At 38.9% G+C, this 18,774-nt stretch overlaps 1 protein-coding gene across 6 annotated transcripts in view; it reads right to left on the bottom strand.

The window, feature by feature from the left end:
- Window positions 1-178: 178 nt before the first annotated feature.
- The window catches only part of LOC121914073 (otoferlin-like), a 25,554-nt gene continuing 6,958 nt past the window's right edge, over window positions 179-18,774 (bottom strand). For 4 of the 6 annotated variants that reach the window (XM_042437074.1, XM_042437071.1, XM_042437075.1 and 1 more), the window contains 35 exons: window positions 18,494-18,680; window positions 18,148-18,334; window positions 17,699-17,922; window positions 17,165-17,273; window positions 16,645-16,828; window positions 16,227-16,347; window positions 15,943-16,043; window positions 15,751-15,841; window positions 15,538-15,654; window positions 15,268-15,420; window positions 14,935-15,124; window positions 14,663-14,787; window positions 14,389-14,523; window positions 13,185-13,346; window positions 12,976-13,095; window positions 12,718-12,879; window positions 11,796-11,958; window positions 11,534-11,607; window positions 11,279-11,305; window positions 11,044-11,175; window positions 10,752-10,824; window positions 9,781-9,899; window positions 9,465-9,602; window positions 9,107-9,238; window positions 8,867-8,994; window positions 8,572-8,742; window positions 8,143-8,303; window positions 7,762-7,904; window positions 7,544-7,632; window positions 7,288-7,386; window positions 6,868-7,109; window positions 6,524-6,702; window positions 6,157-6,257; window positions 5,291-5,498; window positions 3,399-3,482 (listed from right to left, as the gene is read on the bottom strand). In XM_042437074.1, the coding sequence (XP_042293008.1) occupies window positions 5,318-5,498; window positions 6,157-6,257; window positions 6,524-6,702; window positions 6,868-7,109; window positions 7,288-7,386; window positions 7,544-7,632; window positions 7,762-7,904; window positions 8,143-8,303; window positions 8,572-8,742; window positions 8,867-8,994; window positions 9,107-9,238; window positions 9,465-9,602; window positions 9,781-9,899; window positions 10,752-10,824; window positions 11,044-11,175; window positions 11,279-11,305; window positions 11,534-11,607; window positions 11,796-11,958; window positions 12,718-12,879; window positions 12,976-13,095; window positions 13,185-13,346; window positions 14,389-14,523; window positions 14,663-14,787; window positions 14,935-15,124; window positions 15,268-15,420; window positions 15,538-15,654; window positions 15,751-15,841; window positions 15,943-16,043; window positions 16,227-16,347; window positions 16,645-16,828; window positions 17,165-17,273; window positions 17,699-17,922; window positions 18,148-18,334; window positions 18,494-18,680 (4,720 nt within the window). In that variant the 3' untranslated portion in view covers window positions 3,399-3,482; window positions 5,291-5,317. Of the gene's footprint in view, window positions 760-2,807; window positions 3,483-5,290; window positions 5,499-6,156; window positions 6,258-6,523; window positions 6,703-6,867; window positions 7,110-7,287; window positions 7,387-7,543; window positions 7,633-7,761; window positions 7,905-8,142; window positions 8,304-8,571; window positions 8,743-8,866; window positions 8,995-9,106; window positions 9,239-9,464; window positions 9,603-9,780; window positions 9,900-10,751; window positions 10,825-11,043; window positions 11,176-11,278; window positions 11,306-11,533; window positions 11,608-11,795; window positions 11,959-12,717; window positions 12,880-12,975; window positions 13,096-13,184; window positions 13,347-14,388; window positions 14,524-14,662; window positions 14,788-14,934; window positions 15,125-15,267; window positions 15,421-15,537; window positions 15,655-15,750; window positions 15,842-15,942; window positions 16,044-16,226; window positions 16,348-16,644; window positions 16,829-17,164; window positions 17,274-17,698; window positions 17,923-18,147; window positions 18,335-18,493; window positions 18,681-18,774 lie in introns of those variants that run through there. The other 2 variants (XM_042437076.1, XM_042437072.1) reach the window with 2 other exon arrangements.

Raw genomic sequence — 18,774 nt, 5'->3', positions numbered from 1 at the left:
CTGCAGTTTTTGCCTAAATTGCACTTCTGGACAGATGCCAACTGCATCTTGTTAAGTACTCGTACTTGTTCGATGACAATATAATATCTAATCTAATTTAATTTAAGAGGAATTACTGTCATGTATGTGAACAAATGACCAGACAGATGATGTTAAGATTATAAACAGTTGTGGGTGTCACTTTATTCACAAATTCAAAGCCAACTATATATCTGCACACTGTTGACAAACTGTTCACAATAAATCAGCACAAAAGAGTCTCACTTTGCAACATCAACAATCACTACAAAAACAACAACAACAACAACAATCAGAATCAAAGTAAGTCAGGCAAAATAAAACAAACTGTCATTGGGAAATTGTAACAAATCTTCACCACTACATTCCAGTAATGGAATAGTGATTACATGTTAAAATTAGAACAACATTGCCTATTACTGTATATATTAGCTACACTAGTAAAGCTGATAATCTACATTTTGATTGTGTCTTTTGTCAAAATCAATGGCAAAAAAACTCAACAACACACAATTTAATGATTTCTTTACAGTGTAAAACAGTAAATTTCACCAGATCTCTCAAGCTCCCAACATTTTCTTCACCATGTAACCTGGCATGTTGTATAGGAAAAGAGCCAAAATGGCCAGCAGCAGGAGAACAGCGAGAATCTTGATGGTCAGCCACCGGTACTGGTCACATATCAGGTGTTTTGCCGCTTTGAAAGGGATGAGGAACCAGAGGAGGGCGATGTCTGGACGGCTGGTGGAGTACAGAGACATGAACAATGTGTAAGAATGCCATAATTATCTGGCTTTATCATCTAAATTGAAAAATGCACTTTTTTGAGAAAACTAAAAAAAAACTTGTTGTTATCTTGCAGAATGCTATTTGTTAAGGATACCCAATACATAATACACTGTTTTTGGACTAGATTACTATATTATGTGTTAACAATACCATAATAACCCTAAACAATACCACATAATATAGTAGTATTCTACATTTTTCTTATCGTCAACAAATATCATGTGCAGAGTCAAACCAACAATAAACTCATCCTACTTTAAAGTATTGTGTGTGTGTCCAAAGCTTGATATATGGTCTTTTTCTGTGCCATAGACCTCCGTTTTTGTCCAAAAATGTTTAAAAACACATCAATGAGCCACACCGTTACAAACGTTCCTTCACCACAAAGAGTTTTGCACATGGTAGTTTTTTAGAAACGGCTCCAAAGACTAGTAACAGCGATAATGTTTGCAGTCTCAGGAGAGCAGTTCTGTGTAAGGCAGACACTGTGACACTGTGCATGTGCAGGAAAGCAATTCTGTTTACTTCGCTAGCTTTGCTAGCTTGTTGCACAACATATCACCACCTCATGACTTTATACTTCATTGTAAATTAAGTAAGAACTTCAGTACAACAAACAACAAACTACTGTGCCCAAAACTCTTTGTGGCGAAGGGACATATCACCCTGTGCAATGGTGTGGCTCATTGACGTGTTTTTAATAGTTTTTGGACAACAACAGACGTCTATGGCACAGAGGAATACGATATATCAGACTTTGGTCTGATACACACACACAATACTTTAAAGTATGATCAATTAATTGTTGGTTTGGCTCTGCACATAAGATTTGTTGACTGAATAAGAAAAGTATAGAAAAATCGCCAGCCATATCCTTTAAGCTGCCTTTAAAACCTACTCTCAGCCAAGCCAAGAGCAGGTACTCTGTGGCTTTGACCTCATCTTACAGTATATCTTCATCGGCTTAGGCTAACTTGCTGTGGTTGGCTACACTGCCTTGATATTATGTTAATGTCATGGCCCACTCATTAGTCCAGCCATCATCCCAACATCATCCCTATTTGTCTAGCTCTCCATTAATCTTACAAATAGGCGCTAGTTATCGGAAAACGTTTTGTCCCATTCTCTGTTGTAATGCACCATTAAAGGATATGGCTGCCAATTTTCTAAAATGTTCTTATTGTCAACAAATCTCATGTGCACAGCCAAACCAACAATGTACTGATCCTACTTACAAGTATTATGTGTATTACTTTAAAGTAGTGTGTTGCCTTTGTACTGAATTTTGAATCTGTACTGAATTTCTTTGATAAATTTACAAGTCAAGAGGTTGTGATATGTAGCAAGCTAGCGAAGCACTGTAAACAGAACTGCGTCCCCACACATGCACAGTGGTGTCTGCTGTACACAAAACTACTCTCCAGAGACTGATAACGTGATCGCTGTTATTAGTCTTTGAAGCCATTTCCAAACAAACTAACGTGACCAAACCCTGCATAATCAAGGAAAATGTCACCCAGTGTAGTGGTGTTGGTCATTGACGTGTTTTTAATGGGTTTTTGAACAACAATGGAGGTCTACAGCACAGAGGAAGAAGATATATCCAGCTGTGGATGCACACACAATACTTTTAAATAGGATTAGTTAATTGTTGGTTTGGGTTTTATGTGTGTGAGTGTAAGAGTGCAGGCAAATCTACATGGCCATCAGGTGGGCACTGTCTCAGTAAGTGGTGTTTTTTATTGAGTTGAGCCCACGACAGTGTCCCAGAACCAGCCCCCTCTTTAGCTGCACCCACACACTCAACACCAACTTCGGCAGCAGAACATCCTAACCTAGTAATTTTGCTTTCACTAGATTTTTGATTAAATAATGTATGTTGCTATTTTTGGAAATTTTGGTCACGAACCCATGCGATTTAATTTCCAAATGCTCTCTCATACATACCACACAGACACAAGGACAAAGATAACAGGACCACTGGAAAGATTAATGGGTCAAAGGTCAGTTTATTCACAAATGTGAAATATCATACATAGTCTGACTTCACCTTGTTGATGAAGACAAATACCATGAATACAACAGGAAAACATGACAAAACATTGTTTAAGGAGTAAAATCTTAATTTCAACACAAGCCAACTACACAACTAAAAATTCACACATATTTTATCAATGAAATTCTTGATCTGACATGCTTGGTGAATGTATTACATGGTTATAAAGTCACAAACTATTGCATACAGAAAACCACATTACAAGCAAGAGCAAAAACTGCATAGTTATCATGCCAACAATAGCAATATTCGAGGTGTTTACACATTAGACTACATTAATAACCGATAATGAATGTATTGAAGACTTATTATTAGCACTGCTATTGTAATAGTGCATCAATTCTTTTGTCAAATGGCATATACAGGTAGGTGCAAAGACATTCAAACAACAATAAGATAGTAATAACTGAATGCACATCCTTTGAAAACAGTTTTAACTCAAGCTCCCAACATTTTCTTCACCATGTAACCAGGTGCGCTGTACAGGAAAAGAGCCAAGATAGCCAGCAGCAGGAGAGCAGTGACAATCTTGATGGTCAGCCACCTGTACTGGTCACACATCAGGTGTTTCACAGCTTTGAGGGGGATGAGGAACCAGAGGAGGGCAACATCTGGACGGCTGGTGGAGTACAGAGACGTAAACAGGTGTTACAAAACACCAAAGCCAGTCAACAAGTCAAACAAGAAAATATTTCAGTTAATATGACATGTACATAGAATTATGGAGGGGTGCTCCCATTAAGAGCTGATATAACCTAATCTGACCGAGGTAAGGCCTGCTTACTCACACACCTTGGTCTATTTTGTGTGTAGAAGTTGGATGAAGAGGACACTTATTGATCGACAGAGGAATGTATTTTAGCCCTATAATTCCAGTCTGTATCTATTGTGTTGATGTTAATGGTCACTTTTCACTTTCTTTACACTGCCTATATCTCATATGTACAAAGGAAAATGGCTAATAATTTAGGGCTGATAGAATAATTAATACTTCCTTTTTTTTAATCAAATAGAAAATGAGAGCAAAGCTGTTCCTGTGACAAACAATCCTATTGATTTGCTGGTTTCAGAGGGTAAAATGTGGATGAGCTGATATTATTAAATTATGTTTTTACACTCTGCTGAAAAAAGAATAAAATGTTCTTTTTCTTGAAACTTTATTCACAAATTTGTCATAAAGCCGTATTGTGCATGCTACTGACCAACAAATGCAAATACAAATCCTATAAATCACTGCAAACTTTACTAGAATATCAATAAAAATGGCTCAAAAGTAAGAAATCCAAGTCCTCACACTGCAAGATTTCAGTAAATTTCATACACAGCAGCATTACTGCAGGGATGTTTAGATCAGTTGGTTCCACACTTCTGCTGTAGCCTCTTTCAGTTGTTGCTTGTAGGTTTTCTACCTCAATTTCATCTTGATCATGTGAAACATTCTCTGAATTAACAAGATTATGGGTCCTTCCAGCTGCGCCTCTTCATAAACTGGCTACACTGGTCCCATTTTTACTGATGGTGTCTTGTCTAGTTTTGTCTGATGAGTTTTGTGATTTTATTTTTCTATATCAGGCCAAAACCACGACCATCCCTCCACAATGTTAACCTTCGATATGAAATTTCTTCCTCTTTCTTTGTTCTGTGCATCATTGTTGTGTAAGTATTTTTTTCTCACATGCTTACAGAACTAACTTTTTGTGTCTTTTTGTACTTGACTGATTCAAATTTCCAATCTGAGCCGCTGCTCTGATGCTAATGAGCATCTAAAAGTGTTGTCTTGTGCCCTCTCAGTCTTCTTCTTGTATCATGGGATATCTTTACATCTGCATTCTGGCCCTACTTATATTTTATACACAGTTCTCTTTCTCTGCTATTACTTTCTTTATTAATTCTCTCTTCAACAGATTGATCTTAGATGCAGTTCTTAAACCCACCAGTGGTTGTTTCTTTCTTCAAAGTACTGCATATTGGGATTTTGGAAATGCGCTGATCCTCTTCAGAAGCAGGTGCAGAGATTTATTTCTCACAATGCCTTAATCTTCAGTAATAGAGAGCTCTCTCCACTCCAGACTGGTGAGCATATTATGGCTAAAAAAGTAATCTATTGGAAATCCTCAATTTTAAATCGACACCTTCATCTTCAGAATATGAAATAACTCTATAAACACTGAGTATGTTGATTATCTTCTTTTTCTCACCTGATAGCTGAGAGTCAGTATTTGAATATCTTATTCAATAAACCAACTTTCTAATATTCAGTAGAATATGTTCTGCTACGAAAATAGTTGCTATTTTAATCTTAGTTGAATGCTTTACCTAAATTATAATATTGTTGCTATTTAGTTTTTAAAATGCTATGAATGAAAGGAAAGTGTGGATAGAGAGAGAGAGAGGCAGAGGCCATCTGGTTAGTGAAACTGCTGGAACCTTCTGCTGAGGTGTCTGAGCGACATCTCAAGCTCCCAGCATTTTCTTGACCATGTAACCAGGCATGCTGTAGAGGAAAAGAACTAGCATGGCTAGCAGCAGGAGAGCAGTGACAATCTTGATGGCCAGCCACTTGTACTGGTTGCAGACCAAGTGTTTTATGGCTTTGAAGGGAGTGAGGAACCACAGAAGGCTGGTGTCTGGACGGCTGGAAGGACAGAAACACAAAATGTTCAGTAATACAGACTCTCAGCGCTATGGGCCATTGTTGCTCTCTTTCTAAGCCAAATCTAAATGTAAATGTAGTTGACATTACTGACACAAAGATAAAGCAAAAGGCAAGACATAGAAACAACTTATTTTAAGAACCTGTAGGTAGAAATACACAAAAGATATGAAGAAACAGCAACTTACCATGTAAAGTAGGCATAAATCCAGAACTTGGTTGAAGTAAATTCGTACAAATGTCTTTGCTCGTTTCAGGAAATTGCTCATTTTGGTTATCATTGTATTATGTAATTTTATTTTTCTTTAAATAGTGTTTATGTTTGTTTTATAGTTTGTTTTTATGTTTATGACAGATTTATTCATTTAATTTATTCATTTGTATTTATCATAGTATTTATTTTGTTATTTCTGGCCTGTTTTGCATTAGACCACTTGTTGGAGTTAATTTTTTAGTCAAGCTGGACTGACTGAGAATCTGTATTTATGCTTGCATCTGTGTAACCGTGTGTTTATAACGAGGTGTGAAAGGTAGCCAAGCCAAGGAATAAACTGAACAATGTAATTAAGAGAAACAGATCTAAAGAGTGGTCATTAATAAGGAGGACAACAGTGGGGTGTTTAGAGAATATCCTTCATACTTGGGTTTCTCCAGCGGCTCTGGTTCGTTGCGTCCTTCACCAACTGGGCTTTTCTCAGCTTCCTCTCCTGTCAGAAGGTGCAGCTCTGCTTCCACTTTTCCCTGAAAAGACAAAAAACAATTTCAGTCATCACAAGGGTTTCAGGTACAGATTAGTCTGATGATGTTACAAGTGTCAGGCACACTAACAAGAACTTGAGCTTGAAATCGCAGAGCCGCAATAAGAGATGACCTCATTACCAATAAGCTCAAGTTAGAAGCACAATCAACTGTCCATCTCTGATACATTCAGTCCAGTTTTTTATTGTTTCAGTAAATCAGTCCTAACCAACATTTTGATTTACTGGCTTTCATTTACTGTGACTTACCGTGAGTTCAAACTCATCTTCTTCATTTCTGGCCACAAATGGCCACCAGCCTTTGATCCTCTTCTGTTTGAAGATGGAGACCATGGGCATCTCTGTTTCATTTGTCACCATCTCAATGGTGCACTGCTTGGCAGTCTTAGCACCACGCGGGAAGCGGTTCAGGTCCAGCTCAATCGCACCTATCAAGAAGACATATAACTCAGTTAAGTGCAAGAAAGGTTAACTGGCAGTGGTAAAAAGGCCTGATGAGTTCAATTATAGAATATACCAAATAAAGTAAGGTGTTTTAATTCTGTGGCAAAAATAAGGATTCATGAAGTCAAAGATCGCTATAAATGACTGACCTAAGAAGTCATCTGCTGAAAAGTGGTCAGCGTCCCACACTTGCAGATTCAAACGAGCTGGGATCTTGTACTCGGTCTCATCCCAGGCGAACATTGATTCTTTTTTAGAGATGACGATTTTCTCTTCAGCCATGAGGTAGTCGAAGGGGTAGACGAAGCGCCAGTTGAAGTTGCCCTCCCCAGTAATGGAGTGGTAGTGGACATCGGTGTCCTGCTTGTCCTCTTGCTGCCCTTTCAGCCAACTGTTACAGGCAGAGAAGTGAAGGATAGATTCAAAATCTTGAACAAGTATTGTTTTCCATCTGAATCAAATATTTTTGTATTTTTATGTATTACAAATATTGGTCCATCTGTGTACAATTATAAAAGAGAGAAATGAGTAAATAACACAAAAATATACAGTATCAAGCTCAACATTACCCTCTCACAAATATATCACTCGATTTCTCTCCAGTGAAGATATCATCATCCTCTAGAACAACCTCATCTGTGTTCCAGACGATCACCCTCAGTTCAAACCTGAACACAAGCAGAAATGACAAGATATATGATCAAACACTAATAATATTATGATTAATGGTGAATTACCACCGTCCCTGAATTAAACCTTATAATTTATTCAGATAAAAGTTCAGGCAGCACCTCTGCCTGCTGGACTTTATCAGTGTCAACATACTTCTTCGGTTTCCGTGGTGAAATGTCAAGGGCAGGGCCAGGTGCCGTCATATCCTTAGGGAACATATCCACCCACATCTCAATTCTCCCCTAAAGCCAATTAAACACAAGGGAACAAAGTTTTTTAGTATGAAAACAAAACATTTAAGTTACTTAGAAGAATGACCCCTGTTTAAAAGGTGAAGCTGGAGTCGAGAAAACATGAATACATTGACGTACTTGTTCAATTCCTGGTTTATCAGGGTGTAGCAGTGGTCTGGTCTCCACATGTTCTGGGACAAGCTTGCAGCCGACCCGCGGGATTTCCTCCCAGTGCTTCAACACGGTCAGAGCCAGATGTTCCTCTGTCTGCTTCTTCAGACCTGCCAAACAACATCAAATAATCCATGTGGTTTAATTTAAAATTTATTCGAAATCACACTTTGCATTTTTACAGGTACTGTAGGCATTTAGCTGCGGCTCCGGCACAAATTACAACAAGTCCATCTTGTGTTACCAATATCACAAGCAGCCAATACTACAGACAAAACACTTCTCATCCAAAATATTTTCCTGGTGGATATTAAGATTAACAAAACTGTGAATGAAATCTGCACGTACCATTTTCATCCTCGATCTCAGTCGGTGCCATGAAGACACGGTTCTCCACCTTCACTCTTCCTCCAGGGCCGTAGTGAGGCCCATCCAGTTTGCCATCCTTGCACAGCTTAGCCAGGATCTGTGTGGGTTTCATCGGGTCCCTCCAAACATTGTAACCATGGCTACAGAGAAGAATAAAAGTAATTATAGCTATGAAAAATAATGCATTATGTAAAGCTATGATGACTCTACAGTTTATAATAAGATTATACCTCCTTTATGAAAAAAATGACACTACACTCAAGTAAAAAAACATTACACAAGTTTCAATTTCATGTACTATTCTGTGGCTGACATATCATCTAACACTACTTCCTGATGCTCCACATTATATTATTTACTTAAGTTTGTCCACACACTGCCACAGGGAGGTCAGTCTTTGATTCTTACATGGCGTAGTTACTCGTGATACCACATGTGGCTCTGTGTTTGCTGTAGAAGCGGTTCTCAAGGTCAAGTTTGGTTTCTCCAATCAGATCATCAGTCCCCACCAGATCCCAGTCATAAATTGACACTGTTAGTGTGGAATCCATTGGGAATGTGGCTTCAACATCAAAGGACCTGAGAGGATGAGAAATACAGCATTTGTTAGGTTTTTATGCATAATCAATACATGTACTGTATAATCAAATAATACCTTTGTATTGATCTACCGAATGTTACAGAATAAAGTCTTTCTACTTACTTGCCAAACAAAGGGTTCAGCTGTTTTGAGATGTAGTTCTCTTTGTCTTTGATCTCTGTCTTTCCCAGTTTGATTGCAATGTACGGGTCAGCTTTCCCATTAATGTCAGCTGGATGCAGATCAGTCGCCTACCAATAAATAGTGTGAACTCAGAATTAATTAAATTGATTTTTAAAAAAAAATCATATCTACAACAGTATTCACATTAAAATGCAGTAGAGTGCAGAATACATAGCTTACCCTGATGACATAGATGCGGACGAGGATGTTAATCGGGTCGTTGTGAGGGATGTTCTGAAACATCCCCATGTTGGAGTCAAAGCTCACGTCTCTGGGCATATCATCTGACACTCTGTACATGCACATTGAGCCCTTAAGAAACACAAAGGTTACATGTCACAATAATATTGAGAAAAACGCTTTACAATCAGAAGCATTCCTCACTCTCTTTAACAGTCTTAAGTTAGCTAAATAAAATGGTAATCCATGATTAGCCTGTTTGTCAATAGATATTATAGGTATGTACAGAAAAAATTACTTAACTGAGAGAAAAATAACTTCATCCTATCTTAATGTATTGTACTCTCTCTGCTCTTACTTTGAATTTTCCAACAATCCTGTCTTCGTCTGTCACATTTTGGTCATCATCATCACCACCTTTTCCCCTGAACAGGTTAAAACTGTGCAGCCAGTCCTCAAAGTCGTCAAAATCACCCTCCAGTTCCTTGGGATACACCTTGTTTGAGAACAAAAAAAAAAATTAAAAACATGAATTCTGTTTTCTTTTTCTCACAATTTTGCACCATTCCAGGTTACATTTCTACCTATAACATCTTGTCATGTACAAACAACAAGTATAGTCAATTCTAGTCAATTGTTATCTTCACAAGAGTTTAAACGAGACATTTTAGTACCTTAAGTTCATCCAGCTTTGGCTTTCTCTTCCCTGCCGGATCGAGTACTGGCCTCTTCTTGTCCTTCTTTCCTTTTCCTCTCTTGGTGCCTTTCACAGGAGAGTCATCAGGTTTGATATCTGAGTACAGGTTAGCGGTGAAGATGGAGTGAAGAGGGGGTGGGGGGCGGGGGGGTGAAGGAGCAGAGCACTCGAGACATGAATTCCACATGAAAGTTGCCAAAACCAGCTGTATACAGCAAGCATACCATTGAATTGTATACTACTGAAGTATACAGTTCAGTGGGGATACTTGGTAACGAGACAGGATCCTCCAGGCAGGCAGCTGTAGAGCTGTGAGGTCTCTGTAGAGCTCATTAAAGACAAGCTCACAATGTTCTTATTACTTTTCCACTGTATGTCACATAAACATCAGTTTACATGGTACAGCACAAAGTATATATTTTCTCAAATTATAAATTGGTGACTCTGGTTGGTACAGCACAGAATCAAACATGTTTAAAATGTATTTATATCATTTTAAAAAGTTCATCAATCTGCATTATGATTTAGTTCTAATTGACAACTTTCATGGCAAGCATACGGTTAATATGCATATGGGAGAGAAAAAGCGGTTGGCCCACATATGGAAATTTGGATTCATGTCAGTATTTACATGTAGGCATTCTTGGGCTATGAGTGTTGCAGCGGATCACTACTGCACTGTAGAAGAGAACAACACAGTTAGTCAGCTTATAAAAGATGAACTTCATTTGAAAAGTTAAAAAAAAAGCATCTTTGTTGGTCCTATTTATCATCCTTCAGTATTAGGAGATGGCAGTTGAGTACTTGAAGTGCAAGACAGTTTAAATAATCAAAGAAAAGTTTCAAAGGAAGTCAATTTTGCTGTTTTTCTCTCAGATTTTACTACTACTTGGTTCAGGGCTGACAGAGAAGCATGTGAAAGCATGACAGACAACATAAAACTTTTACCTCCACCATCTGCAATGTCCATGTCATCTTTGTCCTCTGAATCTGAGAGAGCTGCCTCTTGAGCCTTGAGTGCCTATAGGAGCAGGAGGTCATTTTTAAAACTTTTTATCAAGATCAAAACAAGATCCAAATTTCCCCAAGATAATAAAGATGTGAAAAAATATAATAAGAAAAGTTTAAATATAAGAGCATTTTATTTTAGCTGCCATGATACTTTGTAGCACTGGATGGTTTTGTTAAGTATAGCTTAACTTCATCTAGCTGCTACAGTCAATAAATCCAAATTTCTTACCTCTGTCAAAGTTTCAATGGAGGCAAAATATTTGGACCACCAGTCCAGCATGCTCTCGTCAAGTTCCTCTTCTTCAGTCTCATCACCCTTCTTCCTCTTCTTCTTTTTCCCCTTTCCATCCTTATCATCATCCTTTTCATACAAAAAAAAACATTAAATAGGTTGTCAGTATAGTTTTGAGTTTCCTTGATAAAACATAAAATCTTTTAATTCATAAAATATAAAGCAACCTCACCTCAACTTTGACCACAGCATCGGAGCACTACACAGAGAAACAGATTGCGTAATGTAAAATCATGCAACAATATTTTACTCTACACAGCCTGATCTGATTGGCTCTTTATTCCATAATTGTTCACTTGGTAGTGTGTGAATGGTGTCTGTCAAGAGCTCTCTGTTTTAGACTTGTCTTTTATATGGGATTTTTAATTCAAACAGGGTCTAATTCTATCAATAAAGGTTACATAAAATTGAAAATGTAAAAACTCACAGAGTCTAGTTTGACCACAGTTTCCATCTTCTTATAAGCAGGCTCAGGTTCCATGTTGACAACAACAATTTCCTCTGGAAGATAAACAGATGTTGTGAATGACATATTTCTCAAAATTAAATCATGACAACCAGAGACAACATTGCTTGGGCAAACATATATTGTGTGTTTTTAATTTTCAGAATCGCAAGTTATAATAAGTAAGTAATGTGAAAATTGTGTAATATGACTCCAGATTTTGGTTTATTAAGGGCCAACCTACCTGTAGTGGACCAGTTGTTGGCCTGCTTGTCTGTTGCCCTGTAGATGAACTTCCGCAGGGTGGTGACAGCATGGGAGCCAACCAGAGTGTAGCGGCCAAAAGCCCTGCAGTCCACCACTCGGATGTTCAGAGGCGGGTGATGTAACTCGTTCTCAGGCAAATCCTGAGACACAAAATCCAGGATTAGTTTCATACTTTAAACCTGCATTAACTGATTTTTTGGCCCATTGGGGAAATCAGAAACACATTGTAAACACAACATATGTGACATATCATCAGCTTATAAGTGATATGTTGAACTTGTTAGCAAACAGTTCCTTATTTACACATCCAGCGATTGTGATGCAACATTATCATTCATTTGGAGTCGTGTTTTTGTCCACCTGAGATGGTGAAGTTCAATGTTCACTCTCCATTAGCTCTGTGTTTTGTCTCTACCAACTCCTGAAGGAAATATCTGTCTCTTTAGCTGCTAAATGTTCCACTAGGTTCACCAGCTAGTCGCTAACTGTGTCTGTTTGCCATTTCGTCCTGAGCTGGTAGTATACAATGGGTTTTTAGAGCTTTTACTCTGAAAACAGCCACCTGCTTTGACCAAAAACAACAATATGAGAGTGGTGAGACTGAACCAAAACAGTAAAGCTACGGCTAGACAGCTTAACAATGAGCAGAAACTCGCTCCATAAAGCCGAAGAGAGCTGCAGAGTTGAGTGATAATTCTCTGAAGGTTCATCACTACAGGCGACGCCTTTCACATTACACATTACCATTTGACACATTGTTATTATGAAAAATATAGATTATAACTGCTTTGAAGTATAAGTGTAAAGGAATTTGTATTGACGCGTCAGTAGTCCACTCAGTTTAATAGAAGGTGATAGAAAATGTAAATAATATTGGAGTAATTTAAATGATAACATACAACTTCAAACCACTTGACAAGGGTGCTGAAGTTGGGGTTTTTCTTGTAGTTGGGGATGAGGGCAGACTGCACTCCCTTGCCAGCACATTCGATGTCCACACGAGGCCGGTCCACCTGAGCGAGATTCACCCTCTTCAAGTCTCTCAAGCCCCAGAACAACACCTGGAGTAAGCAGAGATTTTGTTGGCTTCTTTTGCTTTTGCTTTTTCTAGTAAATAAGTAAAATTGTTCAAGTTAAAGCTAAAATGAAGTCTTCACCTCAATCCTGTACTTGCTGAGCACTGGTCTGATTCCCAGCGGAACAGGCAGGATTGGGCCGCGGTCCATATCTGTTGGACCGTCTATGGGTGGCAGGTCAGCTTTCCCGTTGGGGCCAATCTAACAGACATCACAAGAAACGATTATAAAACATTTACTTCAATATGATCTTCCAGTGACAGTTGTAGCCATGTAAACATTAAGCTCACCTGCAACAGTTCAAAGGCTGCCAGCATTTCTCCAGCTGTGCAGTTCCCACGGTAGATCTGATAGTACTCCAGCTGAGGAGGGAAGCGTGGGGGGCCATAGTGCTCGTCCGCCATCTTGACCACAGGCTTGGCAAAGGTTCTGCCCATGAAGTCAGCTTTACCCTGGAAGCATATGACAGATGAAACCTTTAAATTTCCACACAAGAACACATGAATTCTGGTTGGAATATTTGACAGAATGGTCTTTTTGGCCTACCATATCCAATCCGTCACTGCTCTTATTAGATTGGCTTTATTAGAAAAAGTAATTAAACAAGGTCGCTCATGGTGCCATCATTTGATTTGTCATATCAGCAGGGAGAAACATGGCTTTAGATGCACATGTTTCTACAGATAGATAAATAAAAGCAATGAAGTCAAAAGAGCCCAAAAGAGAAAAAAGCAGTATACCTAAAATAACCAGTGAACTGCAAAACAGGTGTGTTTATGTCATGTCAAAAGATTACTACGGTTTCTAAATATGTACTATTAAATCTCTCTTGCAGTTAGTGGTTATAAGAGTCCAATTTTTCTGTTGCCCACATACAAAAACCACAAAATTTAACTTAAAGGAATGCAACAGGCATAAGTTGATAAGGGAGAGTCCACCCCTCCCTTTGGACTGTTGTAAATTAGCATTAAGTCCATTGATATATATCTTATTCCTCTTGCATGCCTTTCAATACAGTTTACTCTGCACACATTACAGTGCCTCTACAGTACATCAAGCCATCAGACTCCACACTCTACTTATCCAAAGGGTCATCCAAAACAATGGTGTTATCGTCAGAAACAAATATAGAATTGTCAGTCAGCAAACACATTCTTTCAAATATAATTCAGATCAGGCTACTGTTGACACAAACAAAAGTGGTAAATCTTAAAAACTCCTTAAAAGCACTCAACAATTTTCTAATTATGAAGTAATAGTATGACACAATATTAATGGCATATCACACACTGAATCTAACTCATTACTAATAATATGTTTAGTCTTACATTCAAATGGAAGACAGACAGACTCTTAAATTATTAGGATGATTAGGATGGAGGAGGATGGTAAGACAGTTGCTATCCGGAAACTCAAGCTGTGTGAAGGTAGACTCATGTTCACATTAATTCAAATGGAAACAGAGAGGTGTCTCTATTTCAAAACAACCCTTACCACTGTGTCTTGATCGTAGAGTTCAATCACGATGATAGGAGGGTCGTCTCTCAGTTCGCTGGCCTCTCCAAACAGCTCCACATTCTCAAAAACCAGTAGCTGGTCCCAAGTTGGGCAGAGAGTCTCAGCCAGCACCTGGCAAGAAAACAAAAGATTTGATAAAGATGCAGAATCTGCTATACAGTAAGTCAAATAATGTAAGTATTTATATGTATGTATTTTAGGTCCAAGTTCAGCTCACTTCCTAAAAAGCCCTTTCCTTGAGTGCGCTCACCTCAGTGACCTGGCTTTGTGTTGAGAAGAAGACTCTTGCAAAGGGATCAGACAATCCTGTGCTGTCAGCAGCAAACAGGCTGCGAGCCTGGTACATGTGGACCCTCAGCTGGAAGATCTGTTTCACTGTGGAAAGATCCAGATGCACATAAATTAATCAATTAGTCCATATTTTGCATTGTGCTGTACTGTGTGGAGGGAACACCTTTATTTCATGTATTACAAAATTAATATATCGATGATGCGAGTATGGCCAGTAGATGACTGTCTTACTCATGTAGGTGAGGCTGATGGGTGGTGAGCACGGCAGACCGGGTCCTCTGGACAACTTATTTTCCTCAAATCCATTGGGCAGACCGCTCAGGTAGTCTTTGCGCTGCCTATTCAGACCCAGCCACAAATAAATCTCTATCTTGGACTGCACCGTCCATCCAGCAGGCCCAAAACCTTTCTTACCTGGGATCTTTAGTATATAAGGAAAACAACCAGATCATTATATTAAAGCAAAACAACATGGTTACAAATGATGAAAGACGTTTGATGAATTATTTCAAAGTACATATCAGATTTAATGAACTTCTTTTTGACTGTTTTGCATAAACTCACCCTCAGAAAGATTGTTTTGACTTTACCACAGTCCTTTCCCCTCTCCTCATCTATGTTAGAGTAAAGGAGGTCTTTGGAGGGAACGCGTGCATAAGCAATACGCTTCCCATTACTTATCATCCAAATGAAAACATCAGGAACACTGTGTTGAGGCTGCAATGAAAAGAACTCAGATTAAAAAAATTAAATTGACCACTATGACAAGCAGGTACAATAGGCTGTGTATTTTGTATATGGTACTGTAGATGCCTAAAATGATGTAGATCTTACTTCATCAACCAGGAAGCGCAGCTTTTGGAGGAAGTTATGAGCCAGTTTGATTTTATCTCTCACTGTGCTTTTTTTCACCTGTGACCTCATGGCTTTAGCTTGCGTGCCTATGCTCTCCTACAACCAGAAACATCCCAGAATTTAGAGACAATACAAATATTTACAGTCAACAAGTAGTAGAAAAAAACACAGCTCTTTATTTGATTGACATACCACTTCGGACATGCACAGCTTCAGTCTCTCCCTGTCAAGTTTGGTTCTGCCCGACTGATTCTGGTCCTTGTTTGCCAACGAAAGGAACTGACTGAAAGAAGAGGAGCTCAGTCAGTTTAAAATTTTATATTCCACTGCATGATAAATACAGCCCATTATTACAATATCTGGTTTATGTTGTTAACTACAGACCTGCATGCCTGGCTGAGCTCCTCCAGGACACCTCTAAGCCTGCGCTCAGGATAAGTCTTTTCTGTCTTGATGATCTCTTGCACATCATTCAGTCCTTCCTCCTGCAGAAGCAATAGAGGGTGTTTACATAGTAATAATAATAACATTTTTATTGCCATTTTCTTAAGGGCTCATTCATCAAACGTCAGAAACATTAAACTTCTAATAGACAAATTAATAAAACTACGTACCTAACTTTTTAAAAGACTATACTCATCTACCCATTAATCGATTGTATGACTTGCCAGTTTATCTGCGATGTTATCTATGATGTTGGCGTTGTACAGCCTCCGTCTCTGGTCCTGCCACCAACTCTTGATGTAGACACACGGCTTCCTCTCAAAATACGGCAGGTGAAAGTAGTTTCTGAGAATATAAATGAGGAATGCATTTCATCAAAAAGGAAAAATAAATCATAATAACGTTAAAAATGTCACCTAAAACACATAACATTTCACAGGATTTTGAAATGTAATACCTTGGACTACTAGAACTATATTCACTTAACATATAAGTGAAGTAACAATCTGTGCTGCTTACATGAATTTAGCAAGAAACATCTTAGTGCGTCTGTTTTTCTTTGAAATATTGCATGTTAATTTTTTAGTTTAGTTTATCACCCATGTCACTTTATGATGATGTATTTATTGTTATAGCTCTGACCGGTCAGTGATGACAGGTTTCATGGGAGGAGTAGTCGCAACTGAAGTCAGGTCACCGTCATCGTCAATCTCATCCTCACTGGAGTTGTGGATCAGTTCAGTTTCCTCTTCGTCTCCATCACCTCCCCCCTTCTTCCCCTTCGTTTGAGGCTTGGCAACCCCATCAATCTCGTTTCCATAGTAACCTAGAAATAACCAACTATGTTACGAGTCACACCCTTAAATGTGCTGCACTTTTAACTCATGCTGATGAGGATACTTGGTCTCCAAAACTGCTTGGTTTCATATGAACTACAGTAATCATACTTTAATGTTAATAAATTAAGGTGACTCCTAAACTGCCCTACATAATGCCAACTTAAGACCAGGAATTGTTTCAAAAATATGCATTTATCACTAAATTCTGCTCAAAAATAACACTGAAAATGAACTTTAATTGTCCAAGGATTCAATATCAGTCTCATAATGAGACAGTGGCAGACATTAGGAATATCTGATAATGAGTAGGCAATGTAAAATACCTATGGTGACCTCAAAGTTCATGGGCTTATCTCCAATCTTTCTGTCAATCATTGTGGCCTCCAGGAAAGACCCAAACAGGAAAAATTCCTCAACCTTCCCAGTTGCAGTCTGTGAAAATAAACAGACAAGTGTAAGTATCTGAATGTGAATGCTGCACAACCTTCCCCTTTTCTCTGGTAAATAAAGTTTAGAAAGGACACAAATGAAATTTTGACAGCTGCTGCACTTGGATAACATATTATGTAATGCAGTGGTCCTGACAATCAGTGTAATACAAGCTGTCTGACAGTGAGAACTGAATCCCAGAGGGCTCGGGGTTACGGTCCCACTATGCTCAATTGAATTTGCTGTGTGACTTACATTGTTCGCCAACAAAAAGCAGCCACATTAATGCAAAACAGCATGTTAAATAATGCACCAGGTGGGCTAAATTAAGACAATTAATAATTCACAATAGCTGCAGCACAATGACCTGTCAGCAAGAGTAACAATTGGCTTCCTCTGCATGGCTGCCCATCCAGGCAGGGACCCACCTCTGAGATGTTGGGCACTCCCTCCACCTGCACCTCTGTGGAGCTGGTAATCTCAGGAGAGGAGGGGTCGAGTATCTCCACACCGAGGCTGATCAATAGACGGGCCCTGAAGGACACCCCCTCACCGAGCCCTTCGTTTAACTCCTGGTACTCGTCCATCAGGGTGTAGGTACGAGTGGAGCCGTACATGTTGACCCAGGCAGGTCCCAGAGTGGGGAGGAAGCCTGAGAAATAAAGAATAAATACAATTTGCACCTGATAATTTGCAAATTAAGGATAGAAATGTGATGCCTGACAGATGCTTTTTATGATACTGAGTGGATCAAAATTGAAGGACATTAAAACCTTCATTCTTATTGTTTACAACTGTTTAGGAGTTGCTCAAAGTGATCCCATATCCAGAGGAAATCTTCTGCAGTTAATAGCAGGAATAGAAAATTATGAATCACCTTTGTCCCCATCATTGGAAATCTTCCGTAGATCTAGGAAGTGTGTTCCTATAGCAACATCGTTCACTTTGTCTGAGTCACGGATCTGGATCTTCATGCGTTTGCACAGTGGCGGAAACATCTCAGTGAAAACAATTTGCTCGTTCCAGATGGGCTCGTAGCAGCTCTTTTGCACTGATGTTTTCCCCTGTAACCACACATTACAACTAATATTAATACTTGAGTCAATTTAGATATTGTATTGTCAGTGTAATTCATATTTTGGACTTGCTGAGATGAAACTGAATTATCCACACGTTACAAAAACAAGGGGCATTCAACATATGTGATCATTGCCATTACTTGCCTTCTGTCCAGCAAACAGTACTTGGACATAAGGATCAACCAGGTCCTTATTTTCTCCTATGAAGGCCTTTTTGACGTTGGCCATGATGCTAGTGTTCATTCTGGGGAGTCCCTCTGCTCTGTAGATCTTCAGGTAATAACGAGCCCACTGTCGCTCTGCAGGTACCCCCTCTGGTAACAACAGATTGCTGAAACAGAAATAGCAAATGGTGAAATGGCATAACAGTGTGGTGGTAAGAAGGAAGCAGGATTCTTTATAATCAAGGCCTCCGTTATGACCCT

This window comes from Thunnus maccoyii, chromosome 16 (genome assembly GCF_910596095.1).
Source record: "Thunnus maccoyii chromosome 16, fThuMac1.1, whole genome shotgun sequence".
NCBI lineage: Eukaryota > Metazoa > Chordata > Actinopteri > Scombriformes > Scombridae > Thunnus > Thunnus maccoyii.
Note: the sequence above shows the minus strand (reverse complement) of the source record. Positions and strands in the feature narration are given on the sequence as shown.